This window comes from Notothenia rossii (assembly GCF_949606895.1).
Source record: "Notothenia rossii genome assembly, chromosome: 11".
Lineage (NCBI taxonomy): Eukaryota > Metazoa > Chordata > Actinopteri > Perciformes > Nototheniidae > Notothenia > Notothenia rossii.
Genome location: NC_136910.1, coordinates 45,095,214 through 45,118,761, shown reverse-complemented (window position 1 = coordinate 45,118,761; position 23,548 = coordinate 45,095,214). Strand labels below are relative to the sequence as shown.

At 39.3% G+C, this 23,548-nt stretch overlaps 2 protein-coding genes across 3 annotated transcripts; one reads left to right on the top strand and one right to left on the bottom strand.

Moving 5' to 3' along the window:
* Positions 1-522: 522 nt before the first annotated feature.
* Positions 523-7,291, bottom strand: LOC307024014 (inactive phospholipid phosphatase 7-like). Its single transcript, XM_079657782.1, has 3 exons — positions 7,152-7,291; positions 6,263-6,982; positions 523-2,008 (listed from the first exon to the last, which is right to left on the bottom strand). Exons 2-3 carry the CDS (start codon positions 6,714-6,716, stop codon positions 1,620-1,622), a joined length of 843 nt encoding a protein of 280 aa, XP_079513908.1. The 5' UTR covers positions 6,717-6,982; positions 7,152-7,291; the 3' UTR covers positions 523-1,619.
* Positions 7,292-7,616: 325 nt separating this feature from the next.
* fam78ab (family with sequence similarity 78 member Ab) lies at positions 7,617-20,435 on the top strand. Of its 2 annotated transcripts, XM_079657781.1 has the most exons (3): positions 7,617-8,860; positions 9,603-9,906; positions 14,532-20,435. In XM_079657781.1, exons 2-3 carry the CDS (start codon positions 9,644-9,646, stop codon positions 15,055-15,057), a joined length of 789 nt encoding a protein of 262 aa, XP_079513907.1. In that variant the 5' UTR covers positions 7,617-8,860; positions 9,603-9,643; the 3' UTR covers positions 15,058-20,435. The 2 variants fall into 2 exon arrangements, with proteins under 2 accessions (XP_079513907.1, XP_079513906.1); XM_079657780.1 differs by having other exon boundaries at positions 7,617-9,906.
* The last annotated feature ends 3,113 nt before the right edge of the window (positions 20,436-23,548 follow it).

Genomic DNA, 23,548 nt, shown 5'->3' with positions numbered 1-23,548 from the left:
ATCTTCTGAGATTTAATAGAGGATCTTTTCATTTGTTTTTTAGTTGTATGTATTTCTCTGTGCAATAAGTAGGATACATTTGTATGCGTCCCTCCCTTAAGTATATACTATTGACCATGGGAGAGCTGTCCCAACACTTATGGTTTCACACTTCCTTATTATTTTGCTGACCAAGTTCTAGACCATGTGATAACTGAGGGTACATGTGATTATTGAAATGGGCAAAACACTTTTTTTTTTTGGAGAGCCACTTTATATAGGTAGTTAAGCTTCCTTTAGGATTCAGAAACAATCACTAAATACAGTTTAATGTATTTTTCCTCAATCTATTTGGCTCACAGTTTCACCCAAATCTAAAATATTTGCATAACCTTGTTTTGTTAATGTTGAATATTCCAGGTGGACAGATGCACGGCAACACCAAACATCCACATTATTCATCCTGAAAATCAATATAAAAACAAACATTCAAATTCTTCTTCTTAATGTTCTCATGTGAAAATAATAAAACACAGAGGCATCCACATTTTACTGAGAGCCCACCTCGTTTTATTAATGAGATGGAAAAAGTACAAAGTAAAAACCGGACAGATCTCTGTACAGAACAAAGCAAACTAATGTAGACAAAACTGTATTTACACACCAAACCAATTAAAAGTTTCTCACAAAAAACAGCAGGTTTTATTCAAGGATCCATACAAATACACATTTGAAAAAGAGAGAACATTTGTTAATTCATTAGTTTTATGGGCATATAATTAGCATCACTGCATTAGCATGTGTTAAGCTGAGGTACAGAAGTGAGAACATATCTGCTAGGAAACAAAAAGAGGGTTAGACTCAGTAAATCATAAATGGCACGTAAAAAGTTATAGTTGCAAAAATGGTGTCATTCGTTTTACACAAGCAGATCAATTCAGAGGTATCGAAATTAGTTGAATCAACATTCAGTTAAAACAGAATCCAATAGTCATGCCAATCAGAAACAATTATCAAAATATCCAAACAACCATCACTTTATATATGTTATTGTTACATTCAATATTAAAGCCTTACACCAAGCTAATCAGTGTCCAACACAGTTAAAGCATATCACTATTTCAAAATAAAAGCACAATTATTAAGAACAATTGAGAAAAGAGAAAGAGGTAGCAGGGAAGGAGGAAGTAAAAGGAAGTAAAATGCCAAAGAGCAGGAGGCACACAGAATCAAGAGAGAATTTGTTGAATAGAAAGAGTTGCAATTATACCAGTTTTCATACTGCATGAGTATAAAAAAGAAAGAGAAAGAAAATCCTACATGTGCAATTTGACCAGTCAAAAAGTCTGAATTGTTGCATTAATATAAGGACTTGTTTGAAATTAAGCAGATATATAAGTTTGTTTTAGTAGGTTTGATTGAAGATGCTAGGATTTGTAAAGCATTATGAAGTTTTGTGACATGCCTGTCCTGGGTGTTACATGCAAGCCAGCCTTTGATTCCAAAAATCTAAATGTTCAGGTCACACCCTGCGATAAGAACTTTGGAGCTTGCAAAAAAAACTTCACCTGAGTCCTTATAACTGTGAGATTAGTGTATCAAATTAGCCTTGAGCGCTAGCATAGAATTATATCAAAAACTCAGAAAAAAGGGCTCCAGCTGAACGTGCCGATAGAAATAATAGTCTGACAGGTGCTTGATGAGAGCCAAACTGTCTCCATCAAGCTGAAGTGGAGCAACCCCAGCGCGAAGCCGCACACCATATCAGTTAGGTGGTGTTTTCCCAGCAGCACACGGGACATGCCCACCAGAACGGCCCACAGCACGAGCAGGATGCGTAGCGGCACAGCCAGGACCAGGTGAGACAGCAGGAACTTGGAAACCATGGCGGCCCGGCTAGCGTGAGCAGCTGGGAAGGAGTAGAGGTCCATGGCAACGCAGTCCAACAAGCTCGGCATCATCTCCCAGGGTCCTCTGCGCTTCACCAGTCTCTGGACGCCAGCCACAGTCAGGACATCAACAATGAGGGCTGTCGAGAAAAAGATAACAGAATGGATGACATGGTAGAAAACTTAAATGGTGAAGGTAAATGCCATTGCTTGATATTAAATTAAATGATCTGTCGCATCAGCCTCAGATTCACATTTAATGTTGTAATCAGAATTTAAAATGTAGGCCTATCCAGTTTTCTAATTTCGGACTAAATTGAATGACATTTCCATCAGTGTCAGCTGTTTCGGTTTGACGGTAATTAGCAAATGTTAAAAGGAGGGTTGTCGTGATATACTGGTATTTAAATAAATAAGGATATCAAAAATAAAACAGATATGTTAATATTGTATAAAAAAATCAGCATTTTTTTGTACACTTTGGTAAAGTCTTGGGTACAGAATCTCTATCCACACCTATGTGTAATTCATCCAAAAAAAGTAATAAAAGAAAGGGAAAAGTGTAGTGAAAAATCTCATATAGGGACAGCCCTAGGTAAAATGCTAACATGCTAAACTATAATGGTGAAAATTATACGTTGAACCTTCTAAAAATCTGCATGTTAGTATGTTACAGTTAGCATGGCTGCTAGCATCGCTGTAGTCTTTAAATCCTGTTAAATCTATAAATAATCCAGGGCATAATAACGGTAGTAAGATAACTGGACAGCATGGTTTTATGGTTTTGGAGTGAGTATTCAAATAAAACAGAAAACAATTATAGTACATATGTAAATTGATATGTGGTTACCAAGAATAACCGATAAGGCATACAATACCGAGAAGCATTTGCTTTGAGTCCACATACCAGACATTTGTCGATGCTCTTTATAGCTCTATAGCACTCCCAAAAATACCCCTACCATTGCCATGTTTAACTTCTGTTAAAGTCTGCCATCTTCACACAACCAACCACGCGCTAAATAACTGTCAGTCGTTTGACATATTGGTTATGCTGCCCTACTTCTCATTCCACTCGCCCACTGCCTGTCCCAACAGGACCATTATTTTAAACTCCCTCAACTCCTTAAAGGGTGGTAGGAAAGACGGTGGATAGTACTAAATAAAAAGATTAAGGAATAAAAGAGAGGTGGGCTTATTAGTAAAAAAAAAAGGGAGAAAAAAGGAAACTGTTCAGGAGCTAAGCAGACAATAAAACTGATGGATATTAGAGACATGCACACTGGCAGACTATATCTCAAACTTATTGATGGAAGGCGTCAGTGAGCCAAGCAATGAGGCGTCATAGAATCAGCTGTAAAGACAAGCTGTTTTTAATTCCCTTCAGCTGAATAAAGCAACAGTTATGATTTGGTTTGTCTTCTGGAAATTCTGGTTTTACTTTCTGATGTTTCCCCCCCCCAAAAAAAATGTGTTTGCAGATTGTGTGACTGCTTCGTTCCAGCCTGGGTTTGTGTCATTCGGGGTCCATGGCTGCAGGCAGTCAGATTCTGAGCTCACATCTAGTGTTGAAAGGGAAACTGCTGTATTGAAAATTGTATTGAAACTCCATCTCTAGTCTGCCAGAGTCTAGCTAACTATAATCTTTGTTTCTCACACTACTATGTTAAAATGAAGGAGTACTATAACACTAATATATGCTGTGCTATGAGTTTCTTCTATCCAATTTCAGCAATGATGAGTCTATGGCTGATTGAAATGGACTCAAAAAACTGTACAGGATATACAAAAACACAACATTAAGGCCCATCTTAGACCCTTCCTAAATTCCACTTTTTACTGCTCATCCAATTACACCTTTACAATTGTATTCAGCTCTTTGAAGATGATTTAACCTATTTGAGATTACCATGTCTGGGACAGTTATTTCCTATCTTTTACTTCAATTTTTTGCAATATTTGAATTCCTGCAGACCTGTATTGTTTATATGGCAATAAAAAGGTTGGAATTTAATAGGAAAATATCTGCAACAACAGTCTTTTTAAACCGCAATACATATCTTTTTAAATAACTTTGGGTAAGCAGAAACAAGCTGTAAACACAATACTGAACTATTACATATTTTGAAGTTCATACGGCAAATAGTTGTGTATTTATACACCCAGCAGATTTGGAGCAATGTTATACTTCATTCATTTAGAGATGATTATTAATCAAGCACTCACTCTCTATGCGCTTTGTTATACCCACCAACTCCTGGAAAAAATATCTGTATTTATAGCTGCTAAATGCTCGTCATGTATACACACGCTACTCATTAACTTGATTTGTTTGCCGTTTATTGCTTGGCAGATAGCCCACATTAGGTTTTAGAGCTTTTTCGCTGAAGAACAGAGCTGTTAGGGGGGTAAGAGTGAACCAGAACAAGTCAAAAGATACTATAAAGCTGAGGGTTTCTTCAAGCATATTCTTTATAGTACATGTAGTCATGTGATTCACCGTTAGAATACACATTTGATTAGAATGGCTTGAATTATCTTGGTATTGCTGAATTTCCTTTTACCTTAGAAAGCTGCAAGAGCTGTTTACAGGCACTAGAAATATAATACTGACCCATCTGCTCCATCAAGCTTGATGACAATGTCATTAAAGACAACAGCTGTGTGGTGTGATGTCATGTCTGTTTGATGCTGTATTCTTCCATTCAGGCCTCAAAAACAGCACAAGGAGTTGGTTACACCAGACTGCATCATTGATCTTATCTGGCCATGTGGTGAGAGTGATGTTATTGATATTGTCGCCATCACATCTGTTCACCTAGTTGCCTAAATTATTTCTTTTTGCACCACTGTTAAAAAGGGTTTGTGCATGATTTGAGGGAAACTTGAATTAGTGTAGGGACAGAGTAAATAAGTTATACGAAAGAATAAAGCGGAAAACACCAAAGCAGGGCTGCAACTCAGACGATATGGATGGAATATCCTCTGCACAGTCAAGGTTTGCTTTGGGAGTCCCTGAGATGCTCAGTAGTATTGCAGAAATTCCCAGAGGCCATTTCAAAACACTGTATGGGAAATATATTTCTGCACTGCACATTTCATTTGCTCATGGCAATGAACTGAATCAAACCAAAACTGACAGGCCAGTCTTGGCTGATTACTTCCTTGTTAGGTGAAAACAAAACTGGATTTGTCCAAGTGTTGAATATAATTTCCCCAACCAATGTTCAGCATGTCTGTACATTGTATCCCGACAGACAACAATAGACTAGAAGATATTATCCTGGACCAACAAATAATGACCAGGAATTTGTGGCTGAACAATGTCCCAAACACAAAACAAAACATTGTCCTAAATCCAGAGATTTAGGCTTCCAATCTGAGCTCACAGCCAGGAGATTAGTACTGCTCTGTTTAATCAATAATCTGTGTTAAGGTCCATGATGCATATTTGTGTGCACATGTGTACCTGTGCACTCCTATTTAGGGTCCCAAATGTATTCTTTGTGTCATTTAAAACTAGGTCGCCCATAGAGGGTCAACATATGTTTTTCACCTTTGTGTACTACTCAGGGGTTTACGAAGAGAAATGATTTCTGTTTCAGGAACGCCCTGAGCAAATTTACACAGATTCCCATTCCATTTTGACCTGTTGGTTACTTTAGTGGTAATGAGGCTTTTGACTTTTCCAAAATGTATTCTGCATGTGCAGGAGATTAAACAAATGAACTTCCAGTCACATTCTTGCTTTCTGACGCCAACAATACTATTTGTTGCATATATTTGTCATCTTGGGTCATTACTTTGTGCATGGCTGTATTAAATTGCATGCTATTGGCACATTACACAAGGTGTCACTCATTATAAAAACATGTCATTGAAAGTGACACATCTTAACATTCCCTCCTTTTTCTTGCAAAGTCTGCTTTTCTTATTATCTGTTACCGAAGAACTATCAGAACAATATTTAATACAATGATTAAAAAAGGGACATTTTGTATCATAAAGTGTATGAGTTTGAAAACATAATCTGATACTTACTACTAATAATCCATACCTTATGATGGTTTAATAATGGTTATTCAATCAGTTATATGTCAGAAAGTTATAATAAGTCAGCCATAAGTACATTTTGAGGTTGTCATGTCGTGAACATTTCTTTCTCATCCCATAATATTTGAAGTATTAATACTAGGTGTAATAATAATTAAACTAAGTTTAATTTAACTTAATTACACAGCTGACCTATTTAACAGTTACAGGGTACAAAGTCTCCCTTTAAAACACAGTTTCAGCCATGCAGAACAAGAGTGCATTAGTGACCTGCTCATAGTGCATTCTGGGTATTATACTGCTGCTTTTTTGTGGTTGGAGTGTAGTGGTGTGGCATTTACCAAGCAGCAGGTTGACCAGGACCTCCTGCCCTGCCAGAGTGTTACTCCTCGTGAGACACAGGAGAGTGCCAATGATCCACGTGATGCCGTGGCCTGTGAACGACATTAGGGACACCATGGAGCGGCAGCCTCCACAGGACGAGTACGTGTACGAGCAAACCCCCATGCGCTTAGACAGGCAGATGTCTATGGCGAGGAGGGAGTTCTTCGCAATTCCCTTGAAAGAGGGGTTCAGCAGCATACAGTCTTCTTCGGGCAACTTGCTGGGCTCGACCGGTTCCTCACTCGGCTGGCTTGTTTGGTGCTTGATCGGACCGGGTCTCCTCGCGCCCCCTCGGCTCTCAGGGGGCCCGCCGCCGCTGCGCAGGGGCTGGTTCAGAGACAGAAACTCAGGTCTGCTCAGGACGCTGTTTCTCTCCCTCGCCCTGGCTCTCACAGTGTGACTAGATGGCATGTTTGAATAGGGCCAAGTTCTCCTCTGCAGGTGCTAAAAAAACGATTGTCAATCTCAGGAAGGTGATTCAAGTGGTGCGAGTCCACCACGACAGTGAACCGTCCCAGGATAAACCCCTTTCAACAGTCCTCCCCCTCTTGTGGCCTTAATAGATATATTTAGACCAGCTGGAATGTGCAATGGCCATGCTGTTTATACCGAGAGTCATGCACGCTGGAACAGTTCATAGAGTGGCATTTGCCTCGGCCAATCCGGTGAAACCCGATCTACAGCATGGAGATAAAATAACAACATGGGCATCTTGTTACGCCAAAGCATGGCACAATAACACAATTACAGAGCTAGAAGGTGCTTTACTGCCAACCAAGAACAACATAATAAGTGTAAACATTGTGCAAGAAAAAGGCTAGGCAATAAACGGTGTTGACATCTTACCGATTTTAGGATGAATATGAAGCAAAACGCGTCACTTTAAATCTGCCCTGGAGCCATAACATGCCCTGGCAGCGAGGAGAGTGGGGTTTAGTTTAAAACGATGCAGGCTAGACCTGAAACAGTAAACTGCCTTCAGCTAATATAATCAACAAAGGGTGAGGACAGGGAGGCAGTCCTGCTAGTGCAGCATCTGGTACTTCCGTGCGGATTTGACGTAATTTTACGCACAATCGCGATTCAACCTCTGCAGTGCGCTCTGCTGTGGAGCGGAGTTCTCCAAGGTGCTTAAACAGACCGCGGCGGCAAGCAGCACTGCCATGATGTCAACTTTATGGAGACAAAGAGCTTAAAAATACACCAATGCAAATACATTGAGTAAATACATATATAAATAAATAAACATTGTGTTGTGGTTGTGTCGCGGAGAATATAAATCAATAGATGAAGATGAATCAATGAAAATACTTGTCACATAGTGAATAGAAACAAAAGCACCCAATAATGAAAAATATGATTGTAAAATGATACACCAAATTAGTTATTGATTACTTTATACAACAATATTAAACCTGAAATGCCCTGACATCTCTTTTTAAATAATAAATAAAAATAAACGTCATTGGCACGATGTTATACTGTAATATGAATTACAATGGGACATCAAATGTTATTAAATATAATCAAACATTACATAAATAAATAAGTACACGTTATTATGAATTAAAGTAATTTATTCATGGTATCAAATCAATGAAAATGCTATTACTTCTAGGCTATAACAATGATGAGATAAATAATGATGAGATAGATAGATAGAGAGAGATATGTACTTTATTGATCCCAAATTGGGAAAGTATTTAGTAACAGTAGCAGCAGTGTGTTCAGGCATTACAATCTTTAAAAAGTATAAACATAATAATATAAAATGGAATTAGCCTACATTTTTTTTTTTTATAAAAAAATAAACAGCAGCAACATAACTACAGTAGAAAGGACATAACTAGTATAGGCTATTTTAAACGCCAGTGTGAAAAGAGCTAACACAACATATTCTTCAACGTCACACAGAGGCTCTCAGCCTTGAATGTGATATGAGGCGAACTGTTTCACCTTTCTGTAAATTGTCCACAGCGACTACATTTCCCAGCATGCCTGGAGCTCATACCGGAAGTGTCGTCTCGATGGTACTTATAAAGCCGCTCTCAAGGCAGCTAATAGACCAATGCGAAGCGGGGTGAACCTGCCGTGGCAGCGATGGGACGAGCACGGAGAAATGACAGCTTGTGCAGGAATTTAGGCTGAACCGCATCCCAGCTCAGGCGGACGGACAGGACAGCACTGCCGGCTCGGTCGAACTATGTGACAGCTGGAGGTTCTTCGTTCTGAGGCGTTATGTTTTATTTATTTTTAAATCTAGGTATGGATTCTGTGAAACGGGTGCTAAAGTTGACCCGGCGCTGTCCTTTCGATGTTGCGGTGCTCCGGCTGAAACTCGGCTAGATTTGAACGCTTGTGGAAATGCTCCCTCTCTCCCGGCGGGACGGGGACGTTATTTGCAGCTGTAGGGGAGAAATAACGGGAGCGGCTGTGAAGGGGATAACGGAATTACCTCTTTGACCGAAGAACTGTGAGCCACCGATCACCCTGAAGCTGTCCAGGATTTCACCAGGCTGATGACACTGGAGACTTTCCAGTCAATTGTTTTATAGGTAGACTTCTTTTTGCATGTTGTTTTTTGTGCGCAAAACCCCACAATTAGTGCAATTGCACTGCATGGGCCGTTAATCCGCACATGTATAAACACGTTCAGGATAACGCTCTAAATTTCACTTTTTATTGTGAGGAATTATGTTTTTGCGGATTAAATGGAGATAAGGCTGCTACATATAATGTGAAATTCACCTCTGGGCATCATTTTTATTATAATTCTGGACATATAGCATTCGCTAAGATATAATCGTGTAATTACAAAAATGATTACACAAAAGAGAATCTGACGCCAAGATGTAGATTTAGTAGTTTTAGTTAATTATTTAGCTCATAATTACCCGAGCCTTTTACGTGCACCTTTCCAATGGATGCATGTTGCCAAAAGGTCAAGTCCTTTTGTGAAAAATCGCTTATGAAGCAATGACTTTTAACTCTACAGCATGAACACATCTGTGCACGCATAAAGGAAAGTTTCTGTTTCTGCACTTGTTTGATGAAGTTGCGTTTACGCACCGGAAAGCATGTGCTCTACAAATATGAAGATGTTCCAGGCCCGTCTTCTTCTTCTTTTTTGAAAGAAGGTTTGAATCAAATATGTGCACAGATGCATGGCTTTTTTTTCAGAAGACAGCCTGCTATAAATAAACGCTTTTTAATCTGGTAAACCTTTTTGGAAAACATGATGTGGATCCACCTGTGGTGATTTTCTTGCTGTTTCCATGCGTATTTCTTCTTCTCCAGACCTCTGGACGTTGTTGTGGATTGTATTGCTATTTAATGCAATGGGCTGTATCCAGAGTATCAGGTGTAAGCCCAAGAGTTTCCGAGACAGTATCACCGTCCTGGAGGTGAACACTTCTATCGACCCCAACCCCACCAGCATCGACGAGTCATCCAACGTGGTCCTGCGCTACCGGACACCGCACTTCCGAGCACTTGCTCGGGTCCTAGTGCCGCCAGTAGCCGGTAAAGAGACATGGACCATCGGCTGGATCCAAGCCTGTAACCACATGGAGTTCTACAATACGTATGGAAACAAAGGGATGTGAGTATCAGGGGCTCTTTTACTATGTTACTATTATGGGGTTGAGCATGTATTCAGCACATTATGGTTGAGACTCAATAAACAAATCACTTACCAGATAAGTAAACATAAGTAGATAGTTATGTTGTATTTTCGTTAAGAAGTTTATATATACATTTTTATTTTTGTGGAATGCTTTTACCCAGAATAGAGAACTACACATTTCAAGTTTAAAGAAGAAATATATTATCCAGAACTTCAGGAAACTAAACTAAACTCAAGCATATTCAGCAATGTGGGCAAATGTACAGAAAAATATGGTTCTTCCCCAAAACAGAGCCTTAATGTTAGTTATGTGTAATGTCAGCGTAAGAGTCTTTCTGTTTTTTACATGCTAACATTCTTAATGAAACTAGTCTCATTTAATTAAGACACTTGTCTACCTGTAAATTGCAGTGTAATAACAAAATATGACATCATATTTGCATTAAGGACGATAATTAAAAGGTTTATGGATATTTCTTTATTTCAGTAGCTCAACTATCTACAGTATATGTGGGCCCCTGTAGCCTACAAAGTACTTGACAAAGCTGACAGACAGGAGAGCAGGAAATTGGGATTGAAAATGATTGCTATGACCTTTCAGATTTCTCCTTGCCAATTAATCTAGTGGTTACAAACATGCTCATCAGGACACAGTGTGACAGTTAAGACTTGTCTTTCATTCATTTGTTCCTTCCTATCTCCCCCCCTCCCCCCCCCCTCATTGTTAATGTGTGTAAGTGTGTGTGTGTGGTAATGTTAGTCAGCATTGCTGTATGCTGTTGTGGGCAACCACAAGCTGACATGCACTCACAATTAGCTTTATCTGTTGAAATTGTAGCTAAGGATGTTTGAGCGCTGCACGTCTAAGATTAGAGACATAGTCCCCTCCCCAACAACCCAAACCCTATGGCCCTGCATGTGTGTGCATGTGTGTTTGTGAGAGTGTTAGAAAAAGAAATAGACAGTCAAAAAAAGACTTGGACTCAAAGGCCAGAATGATCAATGCCTTTTGTAAACCACATTTTGCTAACAGTAATTGCTTCAGTAATTGTTCATCTAAGCAACATTGTTGTATTGTGAAAATCTAATCGTCATGCTCTTTTGTCAGGTAATTTTTTTTGTTACAGATGTACTGTTCATATAAAAGGAAAATAGATGCATTCAGAAATATCCAATTTTGTAACACAAAAGGAAAAAGAAAATTAGCCCCTTCTTTAAAGCCCGAAACACTCTAATTGCCCACTTATTGCCTGGGTTCTGCGCTCTAATGTAGGCTTACTTTTCTCATAATTCTTCAAGATCGCTGAAAAAGTTTGAACGAACTCGAACAAAATGAATGCAAAGTAGCTTTGAACTCTCCATTGAAAATGACTTTCATTCTAAAATGACAATCACTGGCATAGAACTGGGTCACAGTAGGTTAAATGTCATTAAGTGGCACTATAGCACATACTGTGTGCTTAAGAACATTTAAAGTCAGTGTATCATTTGTGTCCAAATTGCAGCAAGCAAACACAAAATTATAAGATAACAATCTTAAACATTATATCAGCATATTGTAAGGACAGGCAACACACTGACAAAGAAGATCAGTGATCTCAAGCTGGAACTAACCAACATGCATGTAAGGGATACAAATTCAGTATATATATATAGCACTATATATATATAGGGGTCTTTGAATGCACCCACACACAAATCTCCTCTTTGTACAGTGTTACCATTTCTTCTACCACTGTAGCTCATGCATCTAAAATAGTTGTACTTCATATATAATCATAATTTCAATATTAAAGTCAATTAATTTCACAACCACATAAAGTCCACTTCGTCTTTATATCAATTTTTAAGACATATTTAGCATGCAGGAGATGATACTGCTCTCACCGCTGAGACTCTCATACTAAGTGTCTTTGATGAAAATAAAGCTTCAGCGTGCTTTAATTGGACCGAACAGCTGAGGACGGTAATGTGGAGAATTTCTCTGTTGGCTTTGGATTCTGAACACATTCACCGTCTCTCTTCCGCCCGTTTGTTATAGGTGTCTTAATGAGTGCTTTAACTGTGGTACAGATTTGTATGGTTGTGTGTGTATATCTATTAACAGGCAGACAGGCACACACACCCAATGTTTGGTTCCACCCAGCGTCTAGTGTTGCCCTAAAAATGAAAAAGTGCTAAAAATAGCAACTGTGGCAGAAGTGAAACTAGAAAAGTAATGGACATGTATCTCTTGTAAAGTTTACTTGCATTGGGTATAGTGCTTCTTAGATTGCAAGTTAACTCTAGTCATGAACGTAAACATGGGAGACAGAGCTTCCTGCCAACATTCTTGGCAGAGCAGGGTTCAGTCTGCACACGACACTCGAGGTGCTGAGGCATGCTGTACAGTAATTGACTAGTTAATGAAATTGGCACCCTATTTCTTCACCTCCACTCCAACAGAGATTGATCCAAACTTCACCATCTGCTATAAAGTGCTCTCAATAGTATTCTGGTATTCTGCTTGGCAACATGCAAAGTTATGTTGCAAAAAATGAGCAGCAACAGGATATGGGCAATGCTCAGTAGACACACGGTTTCTCAATGATGCCGTCTGCACATTTCAGACCTAACGTTTTGAAACCTTTTACAGATCACCAGTCTTCCCAATTTCTGCCTGTGCAATCCACTTCTATACAATAGAGTTGTGTGGAAAAACTGTCATTATATGTTGCAAGACAGCAGATATATTTTGGATGCATTCAGTGTGACTATCTATATATCAATATCTTTGTTATAGTGGAATATTCGGCTTCATAGGCTTCTACAGGTGCAAAGATTAGTCGACTTATCAATGCATCTGATTATCAGTAAAAACATTAATATTCAGATTTCAAACAGAAATGCTGTTTAGAGAATCTGACATTTGGGGATGACCTGTTTCCTGTTTCATATCATATGTAAATAAACACCTTTGTGTTTTGGACTGAAAACACAAGACATGATCTTGGACTTTGAGAAACAAGGATATACATTTTTTTCTCTCTTTTCCGACATTTTATAAACCAAACAATGAATAGATTAATCCAAGTAATAATTGGCAGATTTATCAATAATGAAATAATCATTATTTGCAGCCCTAATTAGTTCAGTTATATCTTTGATAAAGAGCTTTCATTGTTTATGTGTAGAGTGCATGGCCTATGATCACTGAGCGTTTAATGTCACAGTCATCTGAAATCTTTACAATGTATCTTTTTTTCCGCAGAAATACCCCCTGAGACATCACTGTGATAATTTGGAATAACTGACATGCTCAGAAGTCACTGTGCGAGGCAGTTTAGTTTTATTTTGTTGAGTGAATGCTTTGTAACATTACATTACATTATATATTACATTGTAACATCTCTGTGGTTCTGTCACAACCACTCACATCACTTATTGCGGACTATTTGGCCGTGACAAACCAGGCAGTGAAGACACAAACAGGAAGTGAGACATATCTCTACAAGCCTTTCAGCACTTTTGATCACAGTTCCTCAGCGGGTAAAGAACTACACAACGTGCCACAGGACGAGGTCTCAGTGACTCAAACAAACCATCCACAGCTAACATATTTAATTTGAGTTCCCGACAAAAAGTGATCGAGTATTATTTGGAGGAGATTTAAAGGATTAAGTGATTTTTCAGGACACAAAAACCCAGACACAGTTCCACACACCCACACACACAGACAGCCAGCCATTATCATGCCTGACATGGTAATCTCAACCCCTGAGTGAATACATAAATCAGAATTTGAGGCTGGCCCAAGCAAGCAGTAAGTCATGTGTCTGGTGATCACACTTTTATCTCCTCTGTCCTGCTGATCTACAGCTTCAGGGAAAGAAAGGTAATCGTTCTCCTGATGCAGGCAGAAAATCCATAGGTGTATGTAGGTTTATGTCGCCCCCTGTGTGTGTCACAGTATTTTATTGTTGGATTGTATTTGATCTCGACAGTTTAAAAAAATTGCTGTAAAGATCCAACTCTGAGGCCTTGAATCATCTCCTTGTGTCTATCATGTGTTGTTGGATAGACAGTGACATCAAGAGAAAGACTTGTCAGCCTGTTAAGATGCACATTCTCAGCTATTTATACAGGAAGGAAAGCTTTTTACACAAGGAATCCAAGTGCACCAGAGATGAAGAAATCGTCTTGAAGGATAATTCTGTTGTTTTTGGATCAGTTAGAGAAAGGATGATCTCTAAAAAGTAATCAGAGGGGTCAGGAAACATTCAAACACATATTTGAAGGAGGAAACAAAGGCACACAGTAGCATTTTTACCCAAACTGCCATCCATCTCAGTTTACAGACAACTTCCTAGTTCAACTTTGGCTTACTGTACACATGCATGCATCCACGTTTCATTTGTTATTGAGGCGTTATTGAATTTTACATAAGCTCACTTCCAGTTTTATCTCCAAAATTGATAGCTTGAATTAAAACGGACTTGATTGGGGCTGTCTGCTCATTTGACTTTAGTTAATGCAATGATCCTATATTATCAACAGCCACTTATGTCTATGTGCTCTATTTCTTAGTAAATCCTCATCTATGTCTCCTTTTAAATTCCCAGGTCAAGTTGGGAGCTCCCCGACCTGCGAGATGGCAAAATCCAGGCTATCAGCGACTCGGATGGGGTGAACTACCCGTGGTACGGCAACACCACGGAGACCTGCACTGTGGTGGGCCCCACCAAGAAGGACAGCAAGTTCACTGTTAGTATGAATGACAATTTCTACCCCAGCGTGACCTGGGGTGTGCCCGTCAGCGACAGCAACGTGCCTCAGCTCACCAGCATCCGCCGCGACCAGAGCTTCACCACCTGGCTTGTGGCCGTTAACCAGGCCACCTCAGAGACCCTCGTCCTGCATACAATCCGCTGGAGGATGCGGCTTCAAATCCGAGTGGACCCGGAGAAGCCTCTGGGTCACAGGGCTGCTCTGAACGAGCCCGTGACCCAGGAACAGCCTCAGATCCTGGGCAAGAATGAGCCCATCCTCTCCAACGCCATGGTCAAGCCCAACGCCAACGACGCCCAGGTGCTGATGTGGCGGCCAAAGAATGGTGACCCCGTGGTGGTCATCCCACCCAAATACTGACCTGTTTCACTGACCTGTTTCACTGACCAGACTGGCCTTGGATACCTTAACAGTATCATCTCTTATTTTTATTTTGTTCCTGCTCGTCACCAGCTCTCACTGCTTTAACCCCTCCGCTCATTTTTGCCTCTTCGTTTAAAAAAAAGACTGAACGAGAGAGAAAAAAAGGCAAATAAAACCAGCTCTGTGAAAAAGACCAGCTGTTGCTCTGAGGTGGGGGCTTTTGAAACTGGAGCGAACAAACTGCAACCATTCTACCTTCAAATTGGGTCGGGATCGCACTGTGCTAAATGAAACTTTGCAAAAATGAAAAACAAGAGGATTTCTTTGTTTTTTATTTCAGTTTTATATGTTGTGATATGAGGTTTGTGAGTTTGGGTTAAGTATTTACATGTCTGCACACATGATACATACAACGACATGCACAAACCTTGTGTATGAATACCAGTTGTGTTTTTATTTATAGACTGGGAGAGAGTGCATTTTATTTTGTTTATCGTTGCATTTGGTGACATAGTAGATTTTCAGTTTTCTTTTTTAAAACATGCGAGACATTCAATCCATGCTGCCTTAAGTTTACATCGCTTTCTACTGCAAACTTTTCAGCCTTAAACAAAGTGCAATGCAGTATTTTGGTCATTTGTCCCATCTCTACCAGACAGTTGGTGCTGGCATATGTGGATTTAGGAACAATACCATAGAAGAAGATCCTAGTTCCAAGTATTTTATGTTCAGTTGCATTTGCCTGACAAATGTATTGTCTCATGAGTTCAACCAGCATTACGGTACACACAGTTATAAAACCCAGCTGGTTGTGTTTCAAGTGCTTTATGCAACGGAAGAGCTGTTCTGTACCGGAACAGAGAACACCAGTAAAGCCAACGCTCGTCAATAGCACTCAACACAGTAACGTGCAATAGCAACTTGAACAAAAAGTACTTAAAAGCACACCTCAGTTAACCTCACTTCATTAACATTATTCTTTTTATAGGCCGTTGTAACATTTAACATCAGACACAACTCTTCCTCCTATTTATCACTCCATCTTAGGTCCTCTTTTTCACTTCCTTTCCTTCTCTTGATTCATCCATCCGGTCTGGCCTACTCTCTGGCCACAGTGAGTAACAGAGTGTTAGCAAAGCACACATTAAACAATCAATACCATGATCATTTAGCAGCCACAGACAAGGAAAACAACTGGAGACTTAAAAAACGGAGAATTAAAACAGTGGGATGTCTGCCATGTTGTCAATCTCAACAATCAAATTAACAGTTCTTTTTGTATTGTTGCCTTCCTTTAAAAACCCCCTTTCTTTCCGTAATACTAAGCATGTCTCTCATGTTGGTTCCTCGATCATCTGTAATCTTCATCTACATAAGAGTTCCTCCTCCCACTCCTCCCCCCTTCCCTCCCCCCTTCTTTCTCTCAAACGTTGTTGAGGCTGAAAAGCAGAGCAGGAGGCATGCAAGTTTCCTCCTGACTGCTCGGATGGCATATAGATGACCCACTTCTCTGCCCTGCCAGTTGTAGCCCTCACCGCTGATATGTGGGGCTTGTTTCCCTTTTTTGTCCCTGCCAGAAAATACACGCAAACACATGAATACACAAACAGCTCTGGTCAGCTAAATACCAATATTCATTTATTTAATGTCTGTTTAGCTTTTAATCTTGAAAAAAGGGCTTAATCTGCAAACTGAAACTCCTAAAAGGAGAGAAAAATGCTGAATTTTGCATCAAGGGAGGTCAAAATATAAATAAAAAGGTTATTTATGCAAACATAGTATAGCGACAGCAGGAAACAAACAAAGATATTACAAAATCTGCTAGGGAGCTCTGTAACTTTGCTGTGTAAATGGCCAGATTTTTACTTTCAAATGTTGCAAACATCTTGCAAGCTTGCTGCTCTCGCCAACTTCCTGTGTTTTGCCTCGAACCAAAGAAATAATTAGCATGCAAGTCTGACCAGTTCATGTTTTTCACAAAGATCAGTAAGCTGCTGCTATTTCAGTGTATTAGTGTCTCCTGACTGTCAACTGTACAACATACCCATCCATCAAACTTGGTCCAAGCCGCATTTCTTAAGGATATTCTGTCCATTTAATTATTACAAAACAGAAACATTTTAAGATTTGACTCAGTTCTTTGATTTGTGTGATATTTCTACCAAAACTTCAAAGGAATAGTTCGACATTTAGCAAAACATGCTATTTTTATTCCAAGATCATTACAACTCTCATGTATGCTAACTTTCCAGCTGTTAGCTTAGCTTAGCATGATGGGAAATAGCATGGCTCGTTCAAAAGGTAACACAATATAACTACTAGCACTTCCAAAGCAAAATTACCAGCACAATATCTCTTTTGTTTTATGCCTACAAACCAAAGTATACAAATGACAAATTGTGGCTTTACAGGGAGTGTTTACTCTTTTAGTGTTTTGCTAAGTTAGCCCTCTTGTTGTATATCCGCAACCCATTCTCACAGCATTTCGTGTTATAGTCACAAAATTAATATATTGATTCGTGTTCACCAATCTGATTTCCCCATTTTTTTTGTGTCTCACAGAACGATTTAAAAGCAATGTAAATAATAAATAATTAGAAGGAAAGAAGTTTGAAAAAAATACAGATTTCAGTATTCTGAAACAGAACGATTTTAGAAGCAAAGTATTTATATTGGTAGTATGTTTCGTGTCTGCACCAAAGAATAACAAATTAGAGGGAAAAAAAGATTTAAAAAATACAGATTTCAGTATTCTGAGGCTCTGAGCCCCATTTATTTTCCTCGCGGACAGCAAAAAAAGTCAGACATTATAGAATTTAAAATAAAAACAATAATTGTGGCTTGATATTAAGTGAGAACATGTTTTTATGAACCACACAGCTTCTGGTCTTCCAAGACCCGACCGGACAAAAAGACGTGGTGCAGGCACGAAGCATACTACCAATAGAAATACATTGCTTTTATCGTTCTGTGTGACACGAAAAAAATGGGAACACGAATCAATAGATTACATTTATTTCGTGACTATTACACGAAATGCTGTGAGATTGGGTTGGATGCAGATACAAAAGTGATACCAATCTTCCTTTCTAGTCCTCAACAACAAAGCGAGTAAAATGTTTATCTGTTTTTATAACTGTGAATAAAATAGAAGTGTAGTGTAAAAAAATTACATTCTATAGAGAATTAGCTTAACCCTCTGCAGAGCACCATATGGATTAATGTAGCAATATTTAGCTGCACCAGAGCTCAAACGTCATTACGTCCATTTCATGCCACCAGCTAAACTGCTTTGTTCACTTATAGCTAAGCCCTCACAAGGCCGCATATAGACACTCCTGCTCGCTCTCATGTGTAACCACGATAGCCTCTGCTTCAGGCTGGGTCGCAGGGCGCTATGCTGAAGGGAGACGAGAACTTTTGGGGGGTGCTGCTGTCATAATTAGATCTGCCGTGACACACTTCCATGCCCTAGATGGACTGAACTGTGCCGAGTCGTGCCATGCAATGCAAAGGCTAGCTAAAGTCATGGGTGAAATGTAAGTGAGGTCATATAGCAAAGGTCAGGGTCCAAGTGTTTGTGTGAAAGTCGCCCTCAAAGTGTACTACAGATACAGTAGCAGGGATGGATTTTAATATGATGGTGACATCAAATTGAATCAATTTAGCCAGCTTAAAATAACTCTGACATTTACCAAGAGCAACATGGATGTCAACCACAAGATATTTCAATTTGTGGTTTTGTTTTGAAGGCAGCAGGGAAAGCTGTGTTCAGTGCTATAAATGTAGCATTTGTGTCAGCCTCGAAATGACCTATGGAGACAGTGGACAGCACTCTAACTGGACTACATGTTATGAAACGTAAACACACAGTGTGTCTCACGCTCACAACAAGCATATGTGTGTGTATTCATGTGAGCGTGTCTGTTAAATCCTATTTGAGGGATTTAGGCAAGATGAGGAGTGTCACTAGTGTGCTTCTGCTTATAAGTCATGATGCTTTCTCTCTTTGGCTCTCTCAAACGCAGGAAGGGTTACGTCCTTGTCATAAAACAAGGACAGAGCTTGCCCCCTCTCTCACACTCACACACACACACACACACACACACACACACACACACACACACACACACACACACACACACACACACACACACACACACACACACACACACACACACACACACACACACACACACACACACACACACACACACACACACACACACACACACACACACCCTGAGGCGAAAAAGGAGTAGGCCTGGCGTGGTATCTGATTGTCACAGCAGTGTCACATTGGCAGTGAGAACTCATTTATCAGCCCTGCACGTGGACCGTCTGAACACATGCTGCAAAGCCATATGCACAAACACGCCAGTTCAACCAATAAACAGGAAGTGATACATGTATATTTTGTGTCTTGTAGGAGTAAGAACAATGGAGGAACTGAGGTCATTGAGTGGGTGCCTGTAAACTCTCAACAGCATTTCATGTCATATTGTAGGATAAGGGTTCTAATTGTCTTCTGTGTGAATCTGTATTTATAATGTGTATTTTATGTAAACACAACAGAAGAACTTGCTTTACAGGCTTCCTTTACTAAGCCACAGAATAACATATTGTTTGTTTGTTTATGGAAGGCAAAAGGTGCCAAAATTGGACAAAGCCAAAACTATGCATTAGGACATCGTGCACTTTAGAACCTTGTGGCACTTAATTACAGTCCTGTTTTCAGTTGTTTAGGAACATTATTGGGCATATTTGTATTTCCAGGGAAACATCACAAATGTAGCCATGTGGACGATTGTTTTGCTATTTTCTGCCTGTAGGGCTGTGCCAAGCTAGGAGATAAAAGCCTCCTCTCCTAAACACAACCCATTACAGTTCTTCTGATGGCTGCTATCTTTGTTTCAAAAACTTTAAGAAGTTAATTAACTCCTACGAGACATCAGTTCATCCTCATCATCCCTTCATTCAAACCAATAAAACATCCCAGGTTCACACATAGGACCACCTGCCTTTATTTCCTGCCTTTGGTTTCATCTCATCTCAAGCAAAAGTTTATTTTGCCATTTTCCTTAATTCCAAAACAAAATGAACACAGTCCCATGGTTTGAATACGACCTCAATGTAGCACATGTGATAATACGAGCGACTATGTATGTTTGTCTTCTGGAAATACAGCTCTGACGTAGTTAAAGCAGTTTTCGTTCTCTTGTTCAGCTTTGACTTTAACACCAATACTTGAAAATGGGTCTGTTCTGGCAAATATTTAAAACTGTGAAAATGCACAACACTGGGAAAATAAACCCTGAAAAAAATATATATAAAAAGGTCTTTTTTCCATGAAGGAATAAAATATACAAATAATATCTGTTGTCTTGGTTTTTTAACTTTAAAGTGTAGATGTTGCTTTCCTTTGCTGCCTGGTAGCTTCTTCATTTCTCTCCCTAATGAATAATTGTATTTCATTAATCTTCTAGTTTTAGCCCTCAATGTGTCAATTTCTTTTCCAAACATGTGTTGATTCACTGTAAAAATCAAAGAACGAAATAGCCCCTGAGCCACAGCAGAAAGAAAGCGAAGTCTTGAGCGCTGAATTAAAAAATCTTGAAAGCCTCCACGCATACGAACAAACCCCGAGGCGACACATACACGGTGGAGCACATGATGTACTGTATGCCTCGGCCAGATCTCTAAAGCATCAGGGAAACACGTTACATCCCTTTATGCGTCTCTTTTTGTTGATGATAGTGAAAAGCAATGAAAGAAGATACAGGACATACAGTAGTGACAAAGATGGGACAGAATCAAGAGAAAAGCTAAGTAGAAATCCTTTAGAGTAATACTATTCTGACAGTGAGGGGACAAATAATACTGCATGGTATGAGGGTTACGCAATAACGCGTTATAAGAATATTACTTAAAGAGTACTCACCTCAGTCTTTCTGCTGCTTTCCGTATACTGCTTAAATACAAAAATGTTGAATTCATTTTTTTATTATTTACTAATTTCCTTCATGAGATTTGGGAGCAATATCAGATTGTCACGTGGTTGTTGTGTAAGGTGACGATAAAAAAAACATTAATAAATAATGAGCCTTTTTCTGGATTTCCACTTTTACTTTGCTTTCATTTAGCTAAATTGTTATCTGACTGGCAAGTTCATATTTTTCTCATTGCTATTAAAGATGGATATTTTCTATTTATACTCTTATCTTCCAAAGGAGATTTAAATGAGACTTACATGACGAGCTAAATCCATTAGATAGGGTACAATAGAGAAATGAAAACTATTTGTGTCCCTCCGACACACAAAATGTATGAATCAGAAGCAGCTAATTGAAATGCAAGAGGGAACACAGGTATTCAGAAATGCTAAATGAACAGATGATTGAACCCATTGTGCACTTCTCCATTATAACTCTTTAAAGAGTTCTTCTCTGGGTAGCTTCATTTTAAGTCCATCACTTATAATATTTCCACATTAAGCACGTGGGTAATGTCTTCAAATTCATCTTTAGTCTGCACCAAAAGCAGGGAGCTGATATTATCCCTTTCGGTACAGACTCAGAGATTTGGAAGGGGGCAATAGACTCATATTAAGACTGTTGGCTTTAATGAGAAATGTGAAAAGTGTGGCATCAGTGAAATAGGGCTGATCAGGTGAAGTGACGCTATATAGGATTTAACGGCTGGTTTATCAAAGATGATTGATCCAAATGAAAGTCTCCAGCAGCAGCTTCTGTGTGCTGGACTACAGCCTCTGTGCTATCCTGGTCACATTCCTCAGCTCTACATTCACAGCTATATTTACTCGACTCAGAGACCAGGCAGTGTCTCTTCACATACTTCCACCTGTCCCTTTTTGTAATACGGAATAATCACCGTACTGCTTTATCATTGGCACCACACATTACTAAGCAATACTCCTGCAGTGCCGACGTTATGAGTTCCTATCGCGCTGGGGTTTATCGATCCACAGAAATATACCATGCTATTTTTGAAAAGACCTTCATCTGCACCAGGACTGACCTCTATATATAACTCTGTTGTTGGGAGCAGGACTGCACTTGATTTTAGTGCATTTTTGTGTGCATTGCAAACATTGAAGTAGGATGCCTTTGAGTCACCTTTATATTTTAGAGGAATATATATAAAGAAGGGATTTTTTGAGGAGGTATTGTTATTGCAAATGTCATAACAGAATAATATGATGTACAGCTTCAGACTATCGTCTTAAGACTTAAGGTTTCTTCTAAGTAAGATGACTAATAGATGAGTACCTTTTTAATAGCTTCCAACGTCTTATTTCTCTTTAAGGGACTGCATTGAATGCTTTAAATAATGTCCAAGGCCAGCAGGACAATATTATGGGATGTATAATTGAAATGCAATGCTGCAGCAAAGTGGATAAATCACAGTTATGTTCAAGACAGGCACTCTCAATACAACCCCGACAGTTATGTAAGAGGTGTGTGTTTACACAACAACAGGGCTACATCTGGACTGCCAGACTTAAATAAGGACAACAACTGTTTACTATACTGTATGGTCCACTTCCCCATTGAAATTAATGAACATCCCACAAGCTGGGACAATTATAGGGAGACTTTAATTACCATCAGAGTAATTACAGCGTGTAGTTGGATTCCCCCCCCCCCCCCCTACATTCTGCCAAGTATTTTTGAATGAAAGCAGACATTACCAGCAGCTCCTGTGGGATGCTTTAAAGAATTAAAGCTCCACTTTACCTCATTGAACCTTTGCCTGCAGACACCATCATGAACTTATGTTAATATGAATCCCTTCAAATACATGAATAAAACATACTAGTCTTCTTTCTGGTCATTGGTGCTTTAATTTCTATCTCTTTGCAGTTTAAACAATTTAAAAACAGCTTTAAAAAAAGGGAGAAGTCAGGTCTAAAAAAAAGCAGATTATTGAGAGCATTAAGAGCATTATTTGAATCATTTCAATCACAGCCATTTTCCACATTGATGTTGTTGAGTTGTCCCAGCTGTTGATGTGCGGTCACGTGGTCCGGTATGTTGACGTGGATGTGGAACCCCCTTCCTCCTTCAATCTCTCATGTGGATCTGTGCCTGTTGAGAAATATCAAAAACATTTCATTAAGATTGAACAAAGGACAAAGTGTAAACTATCCTTCAACGTCAGCTTGCCTAAACAATTTCATGAGTGTGTAGTGTCAAGTTTTGTCATTCAACACCACTGTGCCATGTGTAGCACCTCCATACATCAACAAGAAGCCATTCAGTCCTCACAAAAACAACCTTAGTGCCAGCTTCTGACAGCTTCATAAAGGTTCATGTGTTGTATCTCACGGCTTTAGAAATGGTTAAAAATCACAATAAGGTAATGAGTTAGGTCGGGTACAAGCCAACATTTCCTGGTGTGACGCAATCCTGATTCTCTGCATTTACCCTCTTTCTCTTCTTATAATAAATGAAGGTTATCCATGATT

Coding starts and splice junctions, on each gene's coding strand:
- LOC307024014 (XM_079657782.1), bottom strand. CDS start 6,716: ATGCCATCTAGTCACACTGTGAGAGCCAGGGCGAGGGAGAGAAACAGC. Junction 2,009..6,262: donor CCTGGTCAACCTGCTGCTTG/GTAAATGCCACA, acceptor TTTTCTCGACAG/CCCTCATTGTTGATGTCCTG.
- fam78ab (XM_079657780.1), top strand. CDS start 9,581: ATGCGTATTTCTTCTTCTCCAGACCTCTGGACGTTGTTGTGGATTGTA. Junction 9,907..14,531: donor ACGTATGGAAACAAAGGGAT/GTGAGTATCAGG, acceptor TTAAATTCCCAG/GTCAAGTTGGGAGCTCCCCG.